This window comes from Schistocerca serialis, chromosome 10, assembly GCF_023864345.2.
Source record: "Schistocerca serialis cubense isolate TAMUIC-IGC-003099 chromosome 10, iqSchSeri2.2, whole genome shotgun sequence".
Taxonomy (NCBI): Eukaryota; Metazoa; Arthropoda; class Insecta; order Orthoptera; family Acrididae; genus Schistocerca; species Schistocerca serialis.
The window spans coordinates 123,320,246-123,345,236 of NC_064647.1; the positions used below are offsets into that span (position 1 = coordinate 123,320,246).

Consider the following 24,991-nt stretch of genomic DNA (forward strand, 5'->3'; position numbering starts at 1 on the left):
CCATTCAATCCACAGTGGGAAGAAATTTACTTGTTTATTGGAACACAAAGGAGCCCACTGTGTGTATTTTGTAATATAAAATTATTGGAGGCAAAGAAATGTAATCTGAAGTGACATTTACAACCATTTCAGGAGAAATTAGTCATCAGTTAGAATACTGAAGGAAGCAAACCAACCACCTTGAGCTGAGACAGAACTGAGAGAAAGATGCAAGTATTCTTGTGCATCAAAATATGTCATTTTTTTAAATTGTTACTAATATTGATAATGATTTGTGTGATTTTGCATTTGATTTTACTCTGTCCTTGTACGATATTTACAGGAAGAAAATCACACTATTCTTAATCATGCTGCTATGAAACTCAGCTGTCACACAGCTTTTAAAACAAAGAAAAAAAGTGTGTCCTTGAAGGCATGGAGCATTTTCTGTCTGGGTGACGTTCCTCTTCTCAAAAAAGACTGACTTTTATGGAGAACAGTTTTCAGTTATATTGAGGAAATGGAGACACAATGTAGCAGCACAGTTGCAAGATGGGAATAAAGATTTGTTTTCTTGTCTTTGGTTTTGAATGAGACCACTGATGCAACTGACATGCTCAACTTACTGTTGCATTCAACATCATGGAGGAATGCCTTCATTTTGTCCCAATTCATTTTGTAACTACAGCGGACAATATATATTCTTGCTTAGAAAAGAAATTCAGAAACATGAGCTAGATCTGTATCTTATTTTGGTGAGAAAAAAATCCACCAGGAAATAGCAACAGTACAGTGTCATCACATTCATCTGTTGGAAAAATGCATTAAAACACATTGTGTTGTGGGTGTAATTGTAAAGACAATTAAAACATTCAGATTGCACGATTTGGGGCATCGATAGTTCACAGCTTTTCAAGCACAAGTCCACTGTGTATGTGGCAATGTGCCTTGTTTATTTATTTATTTTTTTTTTTAAGTATAATGGTTGAGCAGAGATGGTTGAGTAGAGATGTTTTTGGATGTTTTTTTCAGTTTGCTTAAAGACATACTGTTGTTTGGGAATATGAAAGGAAACCCAGTACAACAGTTTGACGACTCAGTGGATATTAGATTTTGCCATCCTAACTGACCTAACAAAACACCTATATCTCACAAAACATCTTTGCAGGGCAAACATAATTAACAAAAATTTTGTATTTGTGGGGATCCACAGCCTCCAGGCCTAATAAAGTAAACATGGTCCATAGTACACTGTAATAATGTTTATTTAAACATAAGATTGGGTAATTTCAACCAAGCATCGTTGTCAAGCATATTTATAGCATTTCATGTAATTTTCAAATCACTCCCAATTACAAGTAAAATTACCAAGTTATGCTTTTGGTTTCAAGAGAAAATAATTGTTGTGGCTAAACAACTTCAGGAAGTCCAAGTGTGAACTTTCCAAATTTTAGTCTGATTATAACTGGAAAAATCTGGAAGAAGGGACTTTGAACAAACATTTAGATGGATATATTACTGTACTAGAAGGATTAGGCAGGTGGAGGAGGAACTCAATAACTGGCAGAGTGGAGTGGGCTGGGTTGGGGTGGGGGATGGGGGGTCGGGAAGTGGGATAGTAGCATGGGGAGGGGGTGGGGGGAGGGGGGGGGAGTTGCTGGCAACTGTTCCAAGTCACAGTGAGTGCCCATACTTGCATTCTTGCTTTCTTGCTTTGGCCAGTCTCTCTCGGAATTTTCCAAGTCTTTCACAATCATCTTAGGTTCTTCTGACTTTTCCATCAAATTCAGTTCCTTTGTCAGGTTTTCAAGACAAGTTGCCACTCTGAGGTAAGCACAGTGCCCAATGGTTTCAAAAGGTGTCATTACTTACTGCTCTGCCTGCCACAGGTCATAAACTATGCAGGAAGCATGACGGTGTGCAAGCTTGTGTTACAGCATCAGTTAAAGTGACCTAAGACCCAGGCAGCGAGAAACAGTAGCCGGCCATAGGGAATGGATGTCGGTAGGGAAGCAGCCTCAGCTGAAGGCTCCCCATGGCAGGTATCTTTGGCAGGAAGCGTACCATCCACACTTGTCCCATACAACATCACTGATACACCTAGAAGGGTCATCAGAATCAGAATGAATAAAATTAGGTAGAAAATGAAGACTTATACAGGGGGTCAAGACCCTCAGGAAACATATGACCTCATTAGTTGCTATCCCAAGGTTCACAAATATCGAAGGTAGAGAGGTAAGACAAGTTCAAAGCTTGTCTCAAATCAATGAGCAGAGCACACACTGAAAGTAGGGCTACCATGAGAGGACTACCACAATTGCATTGGGGGAGGGGATGGGAGGGTGAGTCCTCCTGATGAAAAGGAACTTGTGATTAAGGCGGGTGTGGACACTGTGTAGTCAGCACAGTATGACTGCATCTTTCCAAGAATCTTGAAGCGAAGTGCAAAATGCCTTGGTGGTCTCTTAGAAGGCCCTCAGCTTATTCAGCTTATTGAGCATTGATTGTTGTAGCCTCCCATGCCATATTCCAGGTTTCCAAAATTTGTCATCTCAGTTTCAATTGTAAGTCTGTGCCTAGTACTCTGATTTCAAGTGTCTCCCTCGAGGCTGCTTTTTCAGCTAATTTTTCAGTGAGTTCATTTTCTGGTACGCCCACATGGTTTGATATCCAGGTGACTGTCAGAGTGGTTCCAGAGTAGTGGAGGTCAACTAAGAGACCTTAAATGGTAGCTACTGAAAGGCTTCTGGGGTAACACTAAGATGTTTCTTGTAAGATTGTCATGGAGTCACAACAAACCACAAAGTTCTTAGAGTTTTGATGTATTACTATGCTCAGGATATGGCAAAAAATTCTGCAGTGTATACATTGCAAGTACTTGACAGAGAATGCTTCTCGTGTCCCCCCTTTGTATGCAAAAGCATAACCAACTCTGTCATTGGCTTTCGATCTATTCATGTGGATGTATTTCAGATTGGAGTAGTTGTGGAAAACTTAATGGAATACACATCTCGTAGTGTGTGGGTTCTGCATTTTCCTTAGGACCACAGAAGAGGTCCCTATGAATCACAAGACAAGGTATACATCACAGGGGACACAGAGAGGGAATGTCATGTACACAGGCAAAAAAGGACAGTTGGAGGTCCTTGCGCAGAGCCTCCAATTGTACTCAGCTGGTCTATCTAGTTTTTGGTGATTCATGAAGTTTACACTGTTCGCTGTGAAACACAGTTGATTCACAAGGATGGTTAGGGACCAGTCAGGCTGTCATTGCATAGTTTGCCAGGAGTTGCTGGTGTCTAACGCTCAGTGGTGGTACACGGGCTTCCAACAGGAGGCTGTCTATGAGACTTGTACAGAGGGCTCCAGTTGCCAACCACACACCATTGTGGTGGACGGAGTCTAGTAAGCTCAGTACTGACAGTGGTTTCGATAAGTAAGCAACAAATCCATTGTCCTAGAAGAATGAAATCAAAGATTTGTAGAATCACAGTAGAAATGTGTGAGGAATCTGAGGGTATTAACTTTCCTCATAAAATTTCCCTTTAGCCGATACTTATTGCCAAACAAAAGGCCTAAAAATTTAAAATTTTTTAGAAACTTCAAGTAATTAGTTACCTCAAGTAAAGTTCCGTGTGAGGATGGGGGGGTGGGGGGGAGGGGGAGAAGTATGACGGTGCACAGTTTTGTATTTGTTTATGGCTCTCTGAAGCTGGTGCTCTTCGTGCACAATGATGGAGAACAATAACACAGGCAAAGGTCGTCCACATACAGTGACAGTGAGGCCACGAGTCCTGCAATACTGTCACGTATGTGGATAACCACTGACTGCAACGACAAAGGGGATTATGCTCAAAACTGATCCCTGAGAGGTCCTATTGCCATGTACATATTGGTTCCTAAGGGCTGAACTTACCAAAACCTGGAACTGTTGGAGGGATATGAAAGTCTGAGTGAAAGTCTCTTTCACTAAATGGAACACTGTATAATTCAAAGCCTTGTGCATGGGAAGATAAGTAGTTTCACTTGCCAGGCATTTCTAGATCAGAGAATTAGGGTAGTAGTTACTGCACACAGACAAATTTCTGAAACATTCAGAAATGACCATGGGATAAGTAAAGATGTCACCAGTGAGGAAGCAGCCAGGAACTACTGTGAACAGCTGGTCCACAGTAGGAGAAATGGTGCAGGCAGCTGTTCCACTAGCTCCACCAGCTCATGAGCTTGTGTTATGGCATAGATCTTTCTGGGGCGGGGGGGGGGGGGGGGGGCATTCACAGAAATTACGTATTGTTACTTAGCAGATATGCAGACTCTGACTGCCCCAGCTCTTAATCTGAAGTTAAGACACACCTGCGCAATGAAAGTACTCAAATGTACAAGTGGACAGACTCTTCAAAATGCCCTGTGAATGTTAATGCAGTTTTACATAGGACTCATAATTTTTAACATAAGGAGGTAGAACCATGTCTCAAGAATTGCCACACCAACTACAGAGTAAGTAGCAATCAGCTAATGGAGTTTGGTCGGGTGGCAATGAAAGCCATTATAATTCCATTAAAAGAACATTAATTGGGAAAACAATGCCAAAGAAGAACAAGGCATCTCCGGCTGCACTGGTGGGGTGGTTACTACCGGTGCTGTGGATTTGAGGGTCCAGGGGGCTGATGTCCTGTCCTTTGAATGAAAAACAGGCTTTGACATAGGTAGTGCCAGCAGTTGGTGTCTGAGACTTTGTCATCATTAGGCTAGGTGCAGATTTTATCATAATGTTTGTAACAGCTGACGATATGTTGATTGGCTGCAGCCATTCAAACTTTTTATTAGCATTTTGATATGAGAAACTGTCAAACATTTTATATTCCTGGATTTTATTCTCCCTTTTGAAAAGAAAACCTGCCAGCAAATGAGGGGGTGGTGTTCTGGGCAGTTTACCCAGTCAGGGGATGTACGCAAGGTCTGCCTTCAGGTGTTATCCTAATCACATGCCCCACAAGCAGACTCATTAGTACAGAGACAGAACATGCGGTCAAACCTCTGGCACCTAATGCGTGTCACAGGTGGAGGAAAATACAGCTTCACACCACACTTATACACCATAATCTTAACTTTCTCAGTTAAAACAACTCAATCGAAGACTATGTTGAAAGCTCTGGTGCCTACCCTATTATTCTTCAGTCCTCTCGGAATCCAATGAACAGAAAGTGCTCCATGCTGCTCTAAATTAGCGCACGTTTCTTCATTTCTTTGTGGCATTAGGTCCCAATGGAAGATGACACTGTGAATCCTGTTAAGTCTTTTATAAGAAGAGTATACCAACAAGTTCTTTACAGGTATGAAGTGCCTGCGTTTGGTTAGAATTTCAAATTTTCATCAGCAGAGATCCAGTTCTCATTTTCTCTATTTCAGCAATGTCTCCAAACTTATCCTCAATATTTTCAAGGCATTGCAAGGAAAACGGTAGCTTCATTGTTGCAAAAGATTCTCCATCCATTCTGGAGCATACCATGAACTGGGTGAACTGTCTACTTTCAATTTTCCCTACCCGACTCTCATCCCATGGCATGGTCATTGATGGGAACACTGTGGCATTTTAAGTCTCTGTGTAGATATCTTGTTTTCTATCTGCTGACTGTGTGGATGGATATGTGCGTGTGTGCGAGTGTATACCTGTCCTTTTTTCCCCCTAAGGTAAGTCTTTCCGCTCCCGGGATTGGAATGACTCCTCACCCTCTCCTTTAAAACCCACTTCCTTTCGTCTTCCCCTCTCCTCCCCTCTTTCCTGATGAGGCAACAGTTTGTTGCGAAAGCTTGAATTTTGTGTGTATGTTTGTGTTTGTTTGTGTGTCTATCGACCTGCCAGCGCTTTTGTTCGGTAAGTCACCTCATCTTTGTTTTTATATATAATTTTGCTGACATGATTGTGTTGACATGACTATCTGTATGGGCAAGTTTGATCCTTTCATTGGGGATTGTTCACCTTCATGCCACTCGCTCCAATAAGAAGCTCTGTCCATCCATGGAAGTGCACCATATTAGCAATTCCTGGCATCCTGGATACATGAGAAGTTCGAAGCTCAGCCAGGCATCGGCAGCGTGATACGTGTGCTGTCAGAGGGCTCAAACCACCATTAGGAAACATGATGGCCCACTTTCCCACAATGGATTAGCTGCTGCATACTATTTCAGAAGTGAACATAAATCCACTCAAATATTATGTGCAGAGAATCACAATGTGCGGTCGATAGATTGTGCATGACATACAGCTTTCTCCCCAAAATGCCTCACACTTCTGTGAATTTCAGAAATGTGGAGGTCACTACACCCAACAAGTGATGTAAGCTAAAACTGACAGTTGTGCTGATAATACCCTAGTCCTCAATGTGAAACTTTGACTGATATGACTCCTTTCCATTGTGTCTTATGGAGCTACACCTTGGGTCTATTCAACGCCCCACCCCAGATACCACAAGGAGCTTTTCGGTACACAACTTGTCGAGATGCTTAGCTTTGGATTACGGTAAGCAATGTACTAGTGCATGCTTGATGCTGGCATATCGTGGCCTAAAACAAACCGATTCCGCAACCACAGCAACAAGTTGTCTTGTCATAACTCCAGAGACTTTGCCGTGATTGAGCTGACTATTACATATTCAGTAATCACATTGGTTTTTGGATATGGAACCTTTATAGTGAATGGTACAAACAGATAATTTAAAAAGAGACAGCTGCCATGACAGAATCTACATAACACAGGTACTGTGGCTAGAGTCATTTGTTACAGATACCTGCACACATAATTGCTGCAGATGATTACAGAGATATTTGCTTTGGCTACATGATTGGGATCATAAAAAAATGTTGCATTCTTAATTACTGCTTTGTTAAGTTACAAAACTTACAGATTACAAATTGAGCACGAGTAGTGTTTCAGCAAAGAGGACTGGCCTTCATCAGTTACAAAGATTATGGTTATGATCTCACAGACTCAATGCATAGAGATGCAACACAAGAAAGTACGAAATCAGAAAAGACCTTCATATTATTTAGTGGCATTCCAGAAACAAGGCACCATTAAATTTGTACAAGTAGACCTTATACACAAGTGGACCTTATACACAAATATTCCACACGTCCAAGGCCTCGCTGCGATGGAGCATTTCCTTTCACGCCGATCACCTGCCACCCTACCTAAAACCTCTTTCCTCATCACCTTAACCAGCTTCATCCTGACCCACATCTTCTTCACTTTTGAAGGCCAGACATACCAACAATTAAAGGGAACAACCATGGGTACCAGGATGGCCCCCTCGTACGCCAACCTATTCATGGGTCGCTTAGAGGAAGCCTTCTTGCTTACCCAGGCCTGCCAACCCAAAGTTTGGTACAGATTTATTGATGACATCTTCATGATCTGGACTCACAGTGAAGGAGAACTCCAGAATTTCCTCTCCAACCTCAACTCCTTTGGTACCATCAGATTCACCTGGTCCTACTCCAAATCCCATGCCACTTTCCTTGATGTTGACCTCCACCTGTCCAATGGCCAGCTTCACACGTCCGTCCACATCAAACCCACCAACAAGCAACAGTACCTCCATTATGACAGCTGCCACCCATTCCACATCAAACGGTCCCTTCCCTACAGCCTAGGTCTTCGTGGCAAACGAATCTGCTCCAGTCCGGAATCCCTGAACCATTACACCAACAACCTGACAACAGCTTTCGCATCTCACAACTACCCTCCCGACCTGGTACAGAAGCAAATAACCAGAGCCACTTCCTCATCCCCTCGAACCCAGAATCCCCCACAGAAGAACCACAAAAGTGCCCCACTTGTGACAGGATACTTTCCGGGACTGGACCAGACTCTGAATGTGGCTCTTCAGCAGGGATACGACTTCCTCAAATCCTGCCCTGAAATGAGATCCATCCTTCATGAAATCCTCCCCACTCCACAAAGAGTGTCTTTCCGCCGGCCACCTAACCTTTGTAACCTCTTAGTTCATCCCTATGAAATCCCCAAATCACCTTCCCTACCCTCTGGCTCCTATCCTTGTAACTGCCCCTGGTGTAAAACCTGTCCCATGCACCCTCCCACCACCACCTACTCCAGTCCTGTAACCCGGAAGGTGTACACGATCAAAGGCAGAGCCATGTGTGAAAGCACCCACGTGATTTACCAACTGACCTGCCTACACTGTGATGCATTCTATGTGGGAATGACCAGCAACACAAACTGTCCATTCACATGAATGGACACAGGCAGACAGTGTTTGTTGGTAATGAGGATCACATGCCTTGGTGCACAGCCAGCACATCTTGGCACAGTGTTACACCGTCCGGGGCATCTGGATACTTCCCACCAACACCAACCTATCCGAACTCCGGAGATGGGAACTTGCTCTTCAATATATCCTCTCTTCCCGTTACCCACCAGGCCTCAATCTCCGCTAATTTCAAGTTGCCCCCACTCATACCTCACCTGTCATTCAACATCATCTTTGCCTCTTCACTTCTGCCTCGACTGACATCTCTGCCCAAACTCTTTGTCTTTAAATATGTCTGCTTGTGTCTGTATATGTGTGGATGGATGTGTGTGTGTGTGTGTGTGTGCGCGCGCGAATGTATACCTGTCCTTTTCCCCCCCTAAGGTAAGTCTTTCCGCTCTCGGGATTGGAATGACTCCTTACCCTCTCCCTTAAAACCCACATCCTTTCGTCTTTCCCTCTCCTTCCCTCTTTCCTGATGAGGCAACAGTTTGTTGCGAAAGCTTGAATTTTGTGTGTGTGTGTTTGTGTTTGTTTATGTGTCTATCGACCTGCCAGAGCTTTCGTTCGGTAAGTCACATCATCTTTATTTTCTGTTATGTTTAAGGATGATTATATACACAAAACACTCAAATTCTTTGCAAACAACCATATACTGGAAGTCCAAGTTGACCCCACACCAAAGTTTCAAGCTAAAATAAGAAAATGCCTCAGCAACAGTAACTTCCTTTTAACTAAGAATGAAGTATGAGACCTTATTGTGATGAACCCAACATCCCCCAAACTCAGAGCACAACCAAAAGCACATAAAACCAACACACCTATCAGGCCTATTGTGAACTCAATTATAGCCCAGCCTACAAATTAAAGAGAGAACTAAATGACATACTTGTAAAAAAATACACATTTGAAAAATCATATTCCATAAAGAACAGTTATGAACTTATCAACAGTTTGAAAGATTTGACGGTACCATCTCAAGCCAAGCTTCTATCCCTAGATATTGTTAACCTTCACAGCAGTATAACTGTAGATGAAACAGTTGAGATAATAAGAATGAACCTATTGAGAAACAAGACAATGAGCAAACCAGAAATCATAGAACTTGTAGATGTACTTAATCTAGTGCTCTCACATAATGACTTCTCTTTTAACAATAAAATTTACAAGCAGGACCAAAGACTAGTAATGGGAAGCCCTCTCAGTGGCCTATTAGCTGAAATATTTATCAACCATATAGAAAATTAAATTCTAACACTAAATGATAACATCACAAGCAAAGTTAAATTCTATAAGAGATATGTAGATGACACACTCATTCTATTTGATGGTACAAAAGATGAAGTGACAAACCTCTTTCATAAATTCAATAGACTACATAAAAAAATTCAATTCACCCTTGAACAGGAAGAAGACAACACGATACCTTTTCTTGACATAAAAATATCAAAACAGAACCAAAAGGTAGCTTTCAATGTTCACAGAAAACCTACTGGCACCGACACCACTATACCAAACTCCTCAACACATCCCTCCTCCCACAAAAAAGCTGCTTATAGATCAATGCTGTACAGAGCACACAAATTTCTACTTCAACATACATAACTCCAACAAGAAATATAAACCATAACATATACTGCAATAAACAATGGATATGACCCTTCTCTAATTAATACCATGTCACAACAGATAAAAAATAAACTGAACAAACAACATCAAACTACACTAACAACTGACAGTGCTCCAGCAGTCAAATATGTAAAAATGCCATACCTTGGAATAGTATCTGACAAATTAGGGAGACCATTCAAAAATACAGAAGTAAAAATTAGCTTCAGCACCAACAACCACCTAAGTAGGAAGCTTATTCACAATATAAAACCACCAGATACAAGTATTGATGCATATGGCAGTTACAAAATTACCTGCAGCCAATGTAATAAATATTATATTCGCCAAACAGGCAGAAATTTCAGAACCGGATTCAAAGAACATTTAGACCGCTACAGCCTTGATAAATGTAACAAATCAGCAGTAGCAACACACATTAAAGACACAGGCCACCCTTTGAAAATCGAAGACAACCTCAAAATTTTACACAAAATAGGAAAAAGTAAAAGAATGGATACCATGGAAGAAATGAAAATTTTCATACATAACACAAAGAATGGAGATAACATTCTTAATGAAATAACCGTATTCAAAAACTCAAAATTCTTCAACAGTCTTCAGCCAGTTCTAACTCAACAGATTCAAGAAATGTCAACGTAAATAATTGACTAGAACCAAGAATATCGATACAAAACCTTGATAATCGATACAGACTCACATGTTACAGTCCGCCATTTTGTGTTGTGTGTATAACATCAAAGCAATTTGTGCAGTGGCAATCAGTGACAAAATATAATGTGCAATAGTGTAATAACAAACAACAGCTCCGCCATTACACCAATGATGCAAGTGAAGAAGAAAGAGGATGAAATTGTAAGTGATCAACTGTCATACAAAAACTTTTCACACTATTTTCGTAACACACAACTGAAGCAAATCTATCTACATCCGATACAGGCTGTAATATACATAGTCAACAACAAAGAAGAAAACCAGCAAGACATCACTGATTTCAATTTCTAGATATACACTGCCCCCTCCTTCCCCCCAAATGTCACACCTGTTTAAGACTGTTTATTTTTAAGTAACATTTCTCTATGTATGTATGTATGTATGAAAGTATATATTAACGCTTGAAAATGAACAGAATATGTTCGAAATGCATTGCATTATGTTAGATTAAGCATAAAATAAAATAAAAGTGACTGGTAGGAGAAACTTGAAATAAATAATGTGTACAACAGGTAAAGGGTATTATTTTCAAGAAGTTAACATTGATACATGTGAATAACTAAAATTCTTTTCCAAAACACAAAAATTCCAGTTATTTTTTTAATTCTTCTCATGTATCAATGACTTGCCACAGTTTTCGGACTCGTGTGAATTTATGCACCGAAGTCATTCAACGCACAAATTCAATAAATCCTCAATATTTTTAAAAACAGAAACTGGGATAACAGCTTGAAAGCTATATTAAAATTAAGTAATCATTATACATCACATACCAGTTATTTAAATGTGTGACTGGAGAATATGTCAGAACTCACCAATGTTTTCCTCGCCACCTGCAGATTCTTGCACCTAACTTCAAACTGGGCATAAAGCAACCATATCTTCGAAAAGGTAAATATCTTATGAGGCAGCAACTGAAGACATGCCCTGTAGACCTGCCTCGTCCGTTCTTCATCTTCTGCTTCCAGCTCTTCAAACAGGGCGTAGTTGATCCAGAGATAAATATATCTCCGCCAAAATTGCTTCTCCTGGAATATACCACAATGCAAGACCATGAAGGCTAATCAAGGAATGTTAGAGAACCTATTCCATGTGAAAAAATGCAATTTACACCTTTTAATTCTTATGTCTATCATTAACTGCTAGCCCAAATTACACTCTAGTGACTATAATGATGTTAAATGGTTAACAGTTCTAAACCATGGACTGGAAGAACAGAAGTCAATTAAAACCAAGAAATACATGCATTAACCCTTTGACTGCTGGGGATATGTTAACTCGTCATGCCTCGCCGTTCCCCTGGCGCACCCAATGTGTTTAAGTGCAGCCCTTGGTCTTCCCTACAGCGCTAAGGACACGTTGACGCGTACCCGTACCACCGGCCTTTCCATTGCTAGGGACGAGTTTAAGTGTGCTGAGTCACAGCTACCTGAGAACGACAGATGTGTAAACATGCAGAACTGTCTTTTTGCCTTGCTCTTCTAGTAGCTGTTCAGTGGTCTGACTGTATTGTTCGAGAGTGCATGTATGTCTGTTGCTCTATTGCCTCTTTGCAGAATTCGACTTCGCTTCCCGTGTTTTCATCAATTTTCTTGTGTTCTAAAGGAGAGATGTCACATCACTGTTGTTGCACAGATTAATAGATCCTGGATATGCTCACTAGGAGTGACAGTGAGTATGAATTATCTGATGTTGCTAGCAGTTATGAGTCTTCAACAGAATCTCAAAGCTTTAATCTTCAGCGTTTTATATTAGAGGGGAGAGCAAGAATTACAGTCAGAAGTTCTTCTGAATCCGAGAAATCAGAAAGTGAAAGTGAAACGGTTCAGAAAATAGTGCGCTTAAGTGACACATTTGACTGGAAAGAAACCGATTTCACCATTAAATCATTACTCTGCTGACTCGAGTTCAGGACACAAATGCAAATTAGATACTGACCCAAGCATTCTTTCATTTTTTGCAATATTTAGTCTGAAGAACAGTTGCAATTTATTGCAGACAAAACAAATCATTTTTACGTTTACACCAGACAAAATACTACAGAATCTTTGAATTCTCGACTGTCAAAGTGGAAAGACACTGGATTTGAGGAAATGTATTGTTTTGTTGCTATTTGCCTTCTAATGGCGCAAGTTGAGAAGTTAAAATTAAGTGATTATTTGTCCAGAGAAATTATGTCCCGAGACCGTTTTTGTCTACTTCTGAGAATGTTACACTTCAGTGATAACTGTGTGAGCACTGGAGGCAACAGTCTATTTAAAATTAGGACGATTCTTGACAAGGCTCATAAGACATTTCGTAATTCATTTCATCCACATCATAAGCTTTGTATAGATGAAAGTCTCTTGCTGTTCAAAGGATGATTATCTTTTAAGCACTTTACCCAACCTAGCGAAGTAGATTTGGAATAAAGACATTTGTTCTGTGTGACTGTAAGAGTGGGTATATTTTGGATTTTATTGTATGTACAGGCACAACAGAAATTTGGTTCCATAATTTAGGAAAAAGTGGCGAAGTAGTGGCAACTCTTATGGGACTGTATTTGGAATAGGATAATATTCTATATATTGATAATTGCTACTCCAGCCCAGACCTGTTCCTCTTGCTGCACAACCATGGAACAGCTGCATGTGACACTGTTCGTAAGAACAGGCGCAACATACCAAAACTGCAGAAGAAATTAAAATGAGGAGAAACTAGTTTAAGTCCACTGACATGACCCTTGCTATCAAGTGGTGCGATATGAGTCACACAACGCAAACAGAGAAGACTGACAGAAATACTGACAAAAAAATAACAGAAAACACAATGTATTGTAGATTGCATTTCGAGTATGGGTGCAATTGACCATTGTGACATGTCACTGAGCTCAGTGGGATCAGTGTGTAATACTGTGAAATGGTACACGAAATTTTTTTTTTCACATTCTGGATTTGTACATTATAATGTTCATGCTCTCCACCGTTTGGTAACACGGCGAAAAATGGCACTCACAGAGTTTCATCTTTCTCTCATAAGGGAGACTGTAGAAAAATACTCACAGGGAGACATTTTCTGGCTGTTATTGTGAGTGAACATTCGCAGAAAAGTACGTTAATGTGCAGATGCGTGGTTTGCATGAAACAGAAAGTGCACCAGGAAACTAGATACCAATGCAAAACTTGCAATGTTCCATTATGTGTTGTACCCTGCTTTGAGACTTATCTTACAAAGAAGCATTACTAATCACTGAGAACTAAATCTGAGAAAATTTATTGACACTTTTGAATGAATTACAAATAAAAGAAAAGGCAAAAATGTAAAAAAATGTATAAATTTATTTTTAACTTCGCCAGTGCTGGTCCAAAGCCCAGATCGAAAAGAAGGATGGGAAATAGATGCAACATGTGTAAATTTATTCAAACAATGCCTGACTGCTTCGTATGTAGCAGTTCACAGGCAAGTGAATGGTCTTGGTGATTGAGATGGCACAATAGCTGTACCGTGGCAAATGTAATTACACCAAGTATGTTGCACCAGTATAGCAAACCCCATATATTAATCTACATACGATACATTGAAATTATTAACATGTAACATAGACAGTTATATTCTTTTATCCTTAGTAGTACAAATATGGATGACATTCGACTCACTGTTCAGGACAGGGTGGGGGGATTAAAATTGTTTGTTCGAATGAGACTGGTTTTGAAGCACTGACAGAAAATAGTACTTGTAAAAGTAGTATCAAATATACCCTGATTTTATCTTCTCATAAAAAGCAATATCATTTTGACTAATTTGTAGATTATTGGAAAACAGTAGGAGAATAAAAATTTTTAATCCATATCATTGTGATATCAATCTATTCCACCTAAATTTCATTTTCATCATGTGTTCGAGATATGCAAATCTGAAGTTTACATTGTTTTCGGGCATGATTTTTGCGCCCAACTTTCATTCCAATTGTACAGCTAGGCATGTTTTATAGAGCGTAGTTTTTTTTTAGTAAAATCAGAATGAAAATACCACATTTTTTATGTTTCTACAAAATCTGCAATTTTGCATTTAATTCATTCAGTACTGGAAAGTGCTACAGAAATGAACTTTATATTTAAGAAAACTGTGTTGTTAGATTACTACATGTCAAGTTTCACGTTCGTCATAGCATTAGTCCAGGGGATGCAAGAAGCCGAACTTCGAAATTTTTTTGGGTCCTTATGTTATGGCCATTTTACCTACAATTTTCAGACTCAATACAGCTCGTAAAATTCTTTTCATTATTATTCTTAAGAGAACGCATAAAGTTGTAAAATTTGGCTACATTTGATTTCTATGCAAAACTACTGCCCGAGATACTACAGCTCAAAGTTGCCAAAAATTCAAACTGGCTTTGGGCGGATCGTAATAAGCCCAGAAGTATTCAGCCACAGGGTGGATTGGGCAGCATAGGTTGCTCCGGTCCCGGCGGTGACTCCGAAGGACGGGCATTTAGTGCATTTAGTCAGATTATGCCACAGGCCGCGGTGCCTCAGCACGCCAAGCAGATGGTGCACCTCCAGCAGTCAAAGGGTTGGTGCATCAGTTCTACTGAACTGTAATTGTAACTGAAATCAGTCAGTAAAATATATCATTATACTAACCTTTGTAGGTGGAACATTTGCTATGGCTCTCTCATACGTATCCCGAATAACATCTAAATTTCCTTCACTCTCAACTAGTCGCAAGTAATCAAACCATGCATCATAGTTAGTTGGATTGGCTTTCACCTCCTGAAAATAGACATGTCAGACAATCATTTCACTTATTCAGGGTTACAGAATGCTTGCTGTCCAAAAATGTTCAGGGCAATGAGATCGACAATATAACATGTCCTTTACAGCATTTATTCATAAAACTATGACAAAAAGCTACAAGTTATTTTTTTTAACTATAATTCAGCTGCTACATAAAATGAATACAATAATGCACTATTCAAATGTAAAAACAAAGTCCAAAAAATCATATTTAATCATATAGACTATATAACACTGTAAAATTTGTGTAAGTGCAGCTTTGCAAGTGAGACAACTGTTAGTTCTTGATAACGCAGTCTTACCTCCATAATATTTCAACAGCACTTATTGCAATACTTTTGGCTATGTAAACATAACAGCAAGTCCACCTGCTAAAATAGTGTGTGGTCTACGAGTGACTTGAGAGTCATACACACCAAAAATACTAAAGAAGATAACAAATTTTTGCTTTGACAGTGAACAATGCATGCAAGGGTTTTGTCATTTCAGAGAGGCTGAGTAGCAAATGCGAAAACATTCCAGAATTATTCTTCTGAGCAAGCATAGCATGGAGAAACCCATGGACATACACAATCATCATTAGCTGAACGCGTATTCAGATATATCACCTCCATGAATAAAAAATTAATATGCTGATCACTCTCTGTTTCCACACGTGGTGGAGCTGTTTGCATACAACTGTACAGACATCAAACCAATTGTAAAATTTGAGAAGGATGGCAAAATATAATTTTTTGATATCATCATAAAAGACTGAAACATGAAAGACACTGAAATCCCTGGAAAAGACACAATCATCCCTAAGTACCAAGCAACAAAGTAACCCACAAGTCTTGTAAAAGCTCCCTTTTATTATCACAAGATGATCAAAGAGCCAGCAAGGACTAGCGGAAGTTCTGAAAAATGCTGGTGAGTGTCGCCACAACTAACTTCTGCCGTCAAATACATGTAGTGCAACACAGGTATTCTTTGCAGGCGTAAAGATAAATACTGGCGCCAAAACCTCTGCATCAGTAAATAAATTAAAAGAAAAGGTAGAAAAATGTAAACATTATGCCATGTATTCTTTCGTGTTTGCTGCTATCTCATTTAAATCCTATCTGCCTAATAAACTACAAAACTAGAGTGAGACAACAGCAAATGTGGAAGAATATACATATCATGTCATGTTTATATTCATATTATTCTTATGCTGAATAGTGATACAGTCAGAAATGAAGCATGGCAACTGACTAGATTTTTAAATCTAAGATGACTTTAATTTCTATGCAGAATGTAATGTAGGTTGGTTTGTGGGATTAAAGGGACCAGACTGCAATGGTCATCGGCCCCTTGTTCCAAAACTTAAAAACTACCACACAGAGTAAAAAAACGGATAATAGAGACAACAGACAACGCAGGACAAGAAAAACTCAGACAAAGAACAGACATAACAAATTAAAATCACACGGAGTGTGGCGGTGGTTGGCCGAACATAGAATAAAAAAGGAAAAGCCAACCACCGAGAACACACTAAAAACTCAGGTTAAAACCATAGGCCAAAGGCCAGAATCAACACAAAACAATAAAATAAAACAAACACTCAAAGTAAATGATAAAAACCCCCTGCCCGAATAAAACGTAAAACTAAGTCAGCCATAGCAGGGTCATCCATTAAAAGGGCAGGGAGCGTATTAGGCAGCGCAAATGTCTGCCTGACCACGGCTAAAAGGGGGCAGGCCAACAAAATGTGGGCCACTGTCAAAGCCGCCCCGCAGTGACACAGAGGAGGGTCCTCCCGACGCAGTAAGTAACTGTGTGTCAGCCAAGAGTGGCCAATGCGGAGCCGACAAAGGACGACTGAGTCCCTGCGGTTGGCTCGCATGGATGACCGCCACACAGCTGTTGTCTCCTTAATGGCACAGAGTTTATTGGGCGTGATCCGATCGCGCCAATCAGCGACCCAAAGGGCAAAAACTTTTCGGCGGAGGACTGCTCGCAAATCAGTCTCTGTGAGACCAATGTCCATAGATGGTTACTGATGGCCTCTTTCGCCAGGCGGTCAACATATTCATTGCCCGGGATACCGACATGACCGGGGGTCCACACAAAGACCACAGAGCGGCTGCAATGGGCAAGAGTATGCAGGGACTCCTGGATAGCCATCACCAGACGAGAACGAGGGAAACACTGGTCGAGAGCTCGTAAACCGCTCAGGGAATCGCTACAGAACACGAAGGACTCACCTGAGCAGGAGCGGATATACTCTAGGGCACGAAAGAGGGCGACCAGCTCACCAGTGTAAACGCTGCAGCCAGCCGGCAATGAACGTTGTTTGGAATGGTCCCCTAGAGTAAGTGCATAACCGGCACGACCAGCAACCATCGAGCCGTCAGTGTACGCAATGACAGAGCCCTGATACATTGCAAGGTGGGAAAGAAAGGGGTGGCGGAAGGCCTTCGGAGGGACTGAGTCCTTCGGGCCCTGTGCCAATTCCAGCTGAAGGAGAGAGCGAGGCACACACCATGGGGGTGTACGCAGAGGTGCCCTGAAAGGAGGCGGAAGAAGTAAGGCCCCAAGCCCGGAGAGAAGCTCTCGGACGCGGACCGCGATCGTACTGCCAGCCCTGGGTCGACGTTCTGGAAGATGGACGTGCGACTCTGGGAATAGTAGCCGATAGTTAGGATGCCCGGGCAAGCTGAAAACATGGGCAGCATAAGCGGCTAGCAAACGTTGGTGCCGTAACCGCAGTGGAGGGACACCTGCCTCCACTAGTATGCTGTCCACAGGGCTGGTACGGAAAGCACCAGTGGCAAGGCGTATCCCGCTGTGGAGGATTGGGTCCAGCACCTGCAACGCAGATGGGGATGCTGAGCCATAAGCCAGGCTCCCATAATCCAGACGGGACTGGATTAACGCCTGGTAGAGCCGTAACAGGGTAGATCGGTCGGCGCCCCAGCGGGTGTGGCTCAAGCATCGCAGAGCATTTAGATGCCGCCAACACGCCTGTTTAAACTGCCGAATATGAGGCAGCGAAGTCAGCCGGGCATCAAAAACTACACCCAAAAACCTGTGGGTCTCCACGACAGCAAGGAGTTTGTCGGCAAGATAAAGCCGCGGCTCAGGATGGACCGTTCGGCGCCGGCAGAAATGCATAACGCGGGTCTTGGTAGCCGAAAACTGAAAACCATGCGCTACAGCCCAAGACTGCGCCTTGCGGATAGCGCCCTGTAGCTGACGTTCAACAGCTGCAATGCCAGTAGAGCTGTAGTAAAGGCAGAAGTCGTCAGCATACAGGGAAGCGGAGACAGAATTTCCCACTGCTGCAGCGAGCCCGTTTATTGAGATTAAAAACAGGCAGACACTGAGGACAGATCCCAGTGGTACCCCATTCTCCTGGACTCGGGAGGAACTATGAGAGGCCGCGACTTGCACGCGGAAGGTACGATACGACAGAAAATTTCGGATAAAGAGTGGAAGAGGGCCCCGAAGACCCCATCCATGAAGCATAGAAAGTATGTGATGACGCCATGTCGTATCATACGCCTTCCGCATGTCGAAAAAGACAGCGACCAGGTGCTGACGGCGGGCAAAGGCAGTACGGACGGCCGACTCCAGACTCACCAGATTGTCGGTGGCGGAGCGGCCTTTACGGAATCCACCCTGAGACGGAGCCAGAAGGCCCCGAGACTCCAGTACCCAATTCAAACGCCGGCTCACCATCCGTTCGAGAAGCTTGCAAAGAATGTTGGTGAGGCTAATGAGGCGGTAGCTGTCCACCTCCAAAGGGCTCTTGCCCGGTTTCAAAACGGGGATGACAATGCTTTCCCGCCATTGCGACGGAAACTCACCCGCGACCCAGAGACGGTTGTAAAGGTCGAGGAGGCGTCGCTTGCAGTCGACTGAAAGGCGTTTCAGCATCTGACAGTGAATGCGATCTGGCCCAGGAGCGGTATCAGGGCAAGCGGCAAGGGCGCTGTGAAATTCCCACTCACTGAATGGAGCATTATAGGATTCAGAATGGTGGGTGCGAAAAGAAAGGCTCCGATGTTCCATCCGCTCTTTAATGGAGCGGAAGGCCAGTGGGTAATTGGAAGAAGCGGAACTAAGAGCAAAAGGCTCTGCCAAGCTGTTGGCAATTTCGTCGGAGTCTGTACAAACTGCTCCATTCAGTGAGAGCGCAGGGACGCTGACAGGGGTCCGATAGCCATAGAGGTGTCGGATCTTGGCCCAGACCTGCGATGGAGAGACATGGAGGCCAATGGTGGACACATACCGCTCCCAGCACTCCTGCTTGCTTTGGCGGATAAGGCGGCAGGCCCGCGCACGCAGCTGTTTGAAGGTGATGAGGTGTTCAATGCAGGGATGTCGCTTGTGACGCTGTAGTGCCCGCCGGCGATCTTTAATCGTCTCAGCGATCTCAGGCGACCACCAAGGCACAGTCCGCCACCGAGGGGACCCAGAAGAACTGGGAATGGCAGATTCTGCGGCAGTAACAATGCTGGTGGTGACTGAGTGAACCACCGCATCAATGTCGTCACTAGAGAGAGGCTCAATAGTGGCAATGGAGGAGAACAAGTCCCAGTCAGCCTTATTCATAGCCCATCTGCTGGGGTGCCCAGAAGAGTGACGCCATGGCAGTGACAAAAGATTGGAAAATGGTCACTACCACACAGGTCGTCATGCACACTCCATTGGACAGACGGTAAGAGGCTAAGGCTACAGATCGATAGGTCAATGGCGGAGTATGTGCCATGCGCCACACTGAAGTGTGTGGAGGCACCATCATTTAAAATCGAGAGATCGAGCTGCGCCAATAAATGCTCAATGGTGGTGCCTCGACCTGTTGCCACTGACCCACCCCACTGAGGGTTATGGGCGTTAAAGTCACCCAGTAACAAGAAAGGTGGCAGCAATTGGGCTATCAGAGCAGCCAGGACATGCTGCGCGACATCACCATCTGGTGGAAGGTAAAGACTGCAGCCAGTAACAGCCTGTGGCATCCACACCCGAACAGCGACAACCTCTAAAGCTGTATATAGAGGGACAGACTCGCTGTGAAGAGAGTTAAGGACATATATGCAGACGCCACCCGATACACTTTCATAAGCTGCCCAGTTCTTAAAATAACCCCAATAGCCACGGAAGGCGGGGGTTCGCATTGCTGGAAACCAAGTTTCCTGAAGTGCAATGCAGAAGAAAGGGTGAAGGCTGATAAGTTGGCGGAGCTCAGCTAGATGGTGGAAGAAACCGCTGCAGTTCCACTGGAGTATGGTATTGTCCATGTCTGAGAAAGGCGTGACGGGACTGGGAAGGCAGATTACGCCACTGGGCCACCTGCTGCCTCCGAATGAGCACCTGTGCTAGTGCTTTCCATGGCGTCTGAGGGACCGGCGAGACCGAGGTCCTCAGCAGACGCCAGAATCTCCACCTCGTCCTCAGACGCAGTGCTTGTAGGAAGCGGTGGGATGGGTGCCACCGCAATGTCGTTAGCCTTGGGGACTTTCTTCTTCTTCTTCTGTTTCTCTCGCTGTGCCTTCAGTGGTTCAGGCTTGGAGGGCTTCACTGGGTCAGTCTCAGGGACGGACGACGACCGTGAGGCCCTACGACCAGGGACTGATGGTTGTTTCAGCCACTTGCGGGTGTCCGCTTTTTCACTGGTCAGAACTTGCGAAGGTAGATCCCCAAGGGACCCTTTCCTGGCGAGAGTAGCCGAAGAAGTCTTACTCTTCTCCGGCTGGGAAGGGGGAACTTATGTCCCCGATGGTTGGAGGGGTGTTGCTCCTGAAGAAGATGGAGCAGGAGCAAAAGGGAGTGAAGTGCCCCCCCACAACCAAGGGGGCCGGTGGATTCTGACAGATCTTAGAGCCAATGATAAGTGACGATGGGAGAACCGTTGTTGCAGCAGCGGCGTAGGTCGATGTCATTGCCACAGGATGAGCCGCTCATACTTCCGTTTAGCCTCGGTGTAGGTCAGGCAGTCCAGGGTCTTATATTCCATTATCTTTCGTTCCTTCTGGAATATCCTACAGTCCGGCGAGCAGGGGGAATGGTGTTCTCCGCAGTTAACACAGATGGGAGGCGGAGCACATGGAGTATTGGGATGCGAAGGACGTCCACAATCTCGACATGTGATGCCGGAAGTACAGAGAGAAGACATGTGCCCGAACTTCCAGCATTTAAAACACCGCATCGGAGGAGGGATATATGGCTTCACATCACAGCGGTAAACCATCACCTTGACCTTTTCGGGTAAAACATCACCTTCGAAGGCGAAGATGAAGGCACCGGTGGCTACCTGATTATCCCTCGGGCCCTGATGGATGCGCCGCATGAAGTGAACACCTTATCGTTCTAGATTGGCGCGTAGGTCATCGTCGGACTGCAAAAGAAGATCCCTGTGGAATATAATACCCTGGACCATGTTTAAACTCTTATGGGGAGTGATGGTGACGGAAACATCCCCCAACCTGTCGCAAGTGAGCAACCTCCATGACTGGGCAGAGGATGCTGTTTTGATGAGAACTGACCCATAGCGCATTTTGGACAAGAGCCCTCCACCTCCCCGAACTTGTCCTCTAAATGCTCCACAAAAAAATGGGGCTTGGTCGACATAAACGATTCCCCATCTACTCGCGTACACATGAGGTACCGGGGTGAATAATCTCCACTGCCTTCTTTGGACAAACGTTCCTCCCATGGAGTGGCCAGGGAGGGAAATGATCTCTGATCAAATTTCTTTCCATTGAGGTTAGACCACGATCGCTTAGAGACTGCTGGTGGAGGCCCACCAGCGAGAGATGATGTACCACGCTTCATTGCGGATCATCCGCCCTGATGCCGCCACCCACTCTGACCAGGGGCTCTCCCCACGGGCACCACACAGCCGCAGCAAAGACCACCTGGCAGGATGGCCTTTGCCGGGAGTCCAAATGCCCCAAAGGGATAGGCATCTACTCCTCGGTATATGTGGGGAGGTAGCAGCTCAGGCATCAGCAGTGCGATCCCTGTGTAGTCAGGGGGCTACCACCAAGAGGGTACATGACGACCCCACCACAACGGACTGTCTACCATGCTGGATGTCGGGTGTCGAAATATCCATGTACATCACGAGGGCAAAGACGGAAGTGCACAATGGAGAGAAGGGATGCTATCCGGAACACACTGCAGCGGATGTGGCCGGAAGCTCGATGTAAGTCCAACTCCATGAAAATATCAGGCGTGCCAGATCGTAGGGCAAGATGGATTTAAGATGCACCACGTAAGGTGTCCTTCCCCAAATGGTACGCACTAACGGAAAAATTTGGAAATAGAGTGGTCAAACCCCTCAGGGGACCATAACATTAAAGGCCGAAACAGTTGAGACTCCTTTTAGTCGCCTCTTACAACAGGCAGGAATACTGCAGGCCTATTCTTACCCCTGAACCCGCAGGGGGGAGAATGTAATGTACCAAAGAGGCGTCTGCAAAGATATTCAAACGGAGAAAAATTTTCACTAAACTCTCGTTCAGAACATCATCTATCATACGCAGTCTATTATTTGGTTCTTGCTGATCATTATCAAAGAAAGCAGCAGTGTAAGTAACAACAAATAGCAGTCTCTTGCCATTGTTTCGCTTATGACACAATTCTTCTCTTTTTGTTGTTATTGTAAGCCGCGGTAGCGCGCACAAAAGCAAGCCATGCCGCGAGCAGCGACAGGTCATAAACACTCATTATCAGAATGCGACAAACAATGCGTGACAAAGTTCAATAATGCATTTTCAGTTTAGAGTGACATAAACCCCTATAACAAAGAGAACGGCACTTATCAGATCAAAGCAAAATAAGCAATCGATTCAAACCAGATGAAGCATGCGAAAAAGGAAGAGTACCTGTATAAATACGGATGGAGCGCCTGACACGTAGCAATGGCTACTTGGTAAAGCTTAACTGTTAAGCTTACGATTTGAACCAAACTACTGCAGCGTTTCACGTTACAATGGACCAACTTTGTTTCGATTTGGAGGGGCGGTCTAAAACTTTTCTCTCACCTTGAATTTGGAGTCTCAAATTTCAGGAGCGGCTTAGATTTGGGAAATTTTTTTTCCCTTGATTTCGAGTGTCATTTTTCACGTGTGGCTTAGATTTGAGTGCGGCTTAGATTTGAGTAAATACGGTATTTAGAAACTAAGTATTGCAGCAGTTTCAGCAGTCAATAAAACTTCAATTTGACAGCTCTTAAATTTGGCTTATTTACTGCTGGATACCCACACATTCATGAAAAATATTCTTAGCCCAGCAGAGTCATCCCAGAACAGTGTACAAGCTTCATGCAGGTCGCTGTTCACTTGCCTTTAAATTTGAATACTGTCATCCCAGTGGACATGGGGATTTGCAGTTATTAACATTGTCTTGTCTGAAATGAAGTGTAGTGCTCACTGAACGGTATATAGAGGATATATTTTCACATGGATAACATTCCCTTATCAGGGAAGTAGACAACACACAGACATTCATGCAAGCACAACTCACACACATATGACCATTGTCTCTGGCCACCAAGGCCAGACTGTCTCTGCGGCCAGAGACAACCCAGTCGTGTGTGTGTGTGTGTGTGTGTGTGTGTGTGTGTGTGTGTGTGTGTGTGTTTTGTCTACTTTAAAAGAAGGCCTTTTGGTAGAAAACTCACTTGTTTAGCAGTCTTAATGTTGTGCCTGTCTGCAACTCAACATCTCGACTATATGGTGAGTAACAATCTATTCTTTTCATAATATTGTCACTTGAACTATGTATTTTATATTGAACCACACTAAACCTCACTAACTACATATCAAAAAAAAAAAAAAAAAAAAAAAAAAAAAAAAAAAGAAATAGGCTGCCTGTTCACTGATATAAATAACTATATTAACATAACTGACAGAACTGAAAAGGCCATAAATCTGATCTGTATAAAGAATACAAATTTTCATTGATGGCACAATAAATGAAAGTTTTTAAGCATTAAAAATCAAATTTATTCAATTAAAATCAAAAGACAATAACGTAAATTAGCTGTTCAAAGATGTTAGGTCAGTTCCAACCAGTTCATCACAAACGTGTGCACAGTTTCACAGGGGGAAGCAATGCTTTCTTGTTCTGTGAACTACAAGTGTAGATGCTCATAAAAGGTATAATAAATAAATGATTCATAGATAACATACATTATTAGCACTGCTTTCCTCCTCCTTTCCATTATACTTTATCCAGCCAACACCAGATTCAGACTGGTATATGGTTCTTCTCTAATTTCATTAGCATTTATACAGGCTCTAATTACAATGGAGTCACCTTTCCCATCAGCAGTTGAAAACTACTGCCAGCAACTCTCAAGGGAGGAATCCATGTATCCCTCCCGTCTGTGTCTGGTGTAATCAGACAGGTAAGTGTCGCATTGTTTTTCAAAACATACGCAAATTGCCTATCTGAGGTGGGATGCAGAACTAGCCCTACATTTATTTAGGTGAATGCCGAAAACCACAAAAAAAAACCACATCCATTCTGGCCGGCACACCAGCCCCCGTAGTTAATTTGTAGGCCACATTCAATCCTGGGCCAGTTCACCTCCCCTTATCTCACAAGCTTGTGCTTTAAACAAGCTCAACTATCCAGCCAGGTAAATTATTA

The 24,991-nt window shown here is 43.1% G+C and overlaps 1 protein-coding gene across 1 annotated transcript in view; it reads right to left on the reverse strand.

Annotated features, from left to right (window-relative positions):
• LOC126425173 (protein crooked neck) overlaps window positions 1–24,991 on the reverse strand; it is a 74,314-nt gene that overhangs the window by 29,090 nt on the left and 20,233 nt on the right. Inside the window, exons 8-9 of the mRNA XM_050088126.1 lie at window positions 15,215–15,343; window positions 11,408–11,620 (exon numbers count right to left, since the gene is read on the reverse strand). Coding sequence (XP_049944083.1) covers window positions 11,408–11,620; window positions 15,215–15,343 — 342 coding nt within the window. The remainder of the gene's footprint in view (window positions 1–11,407; window positions 11,621–15,214; window positions 15,344–24,991) is intronic.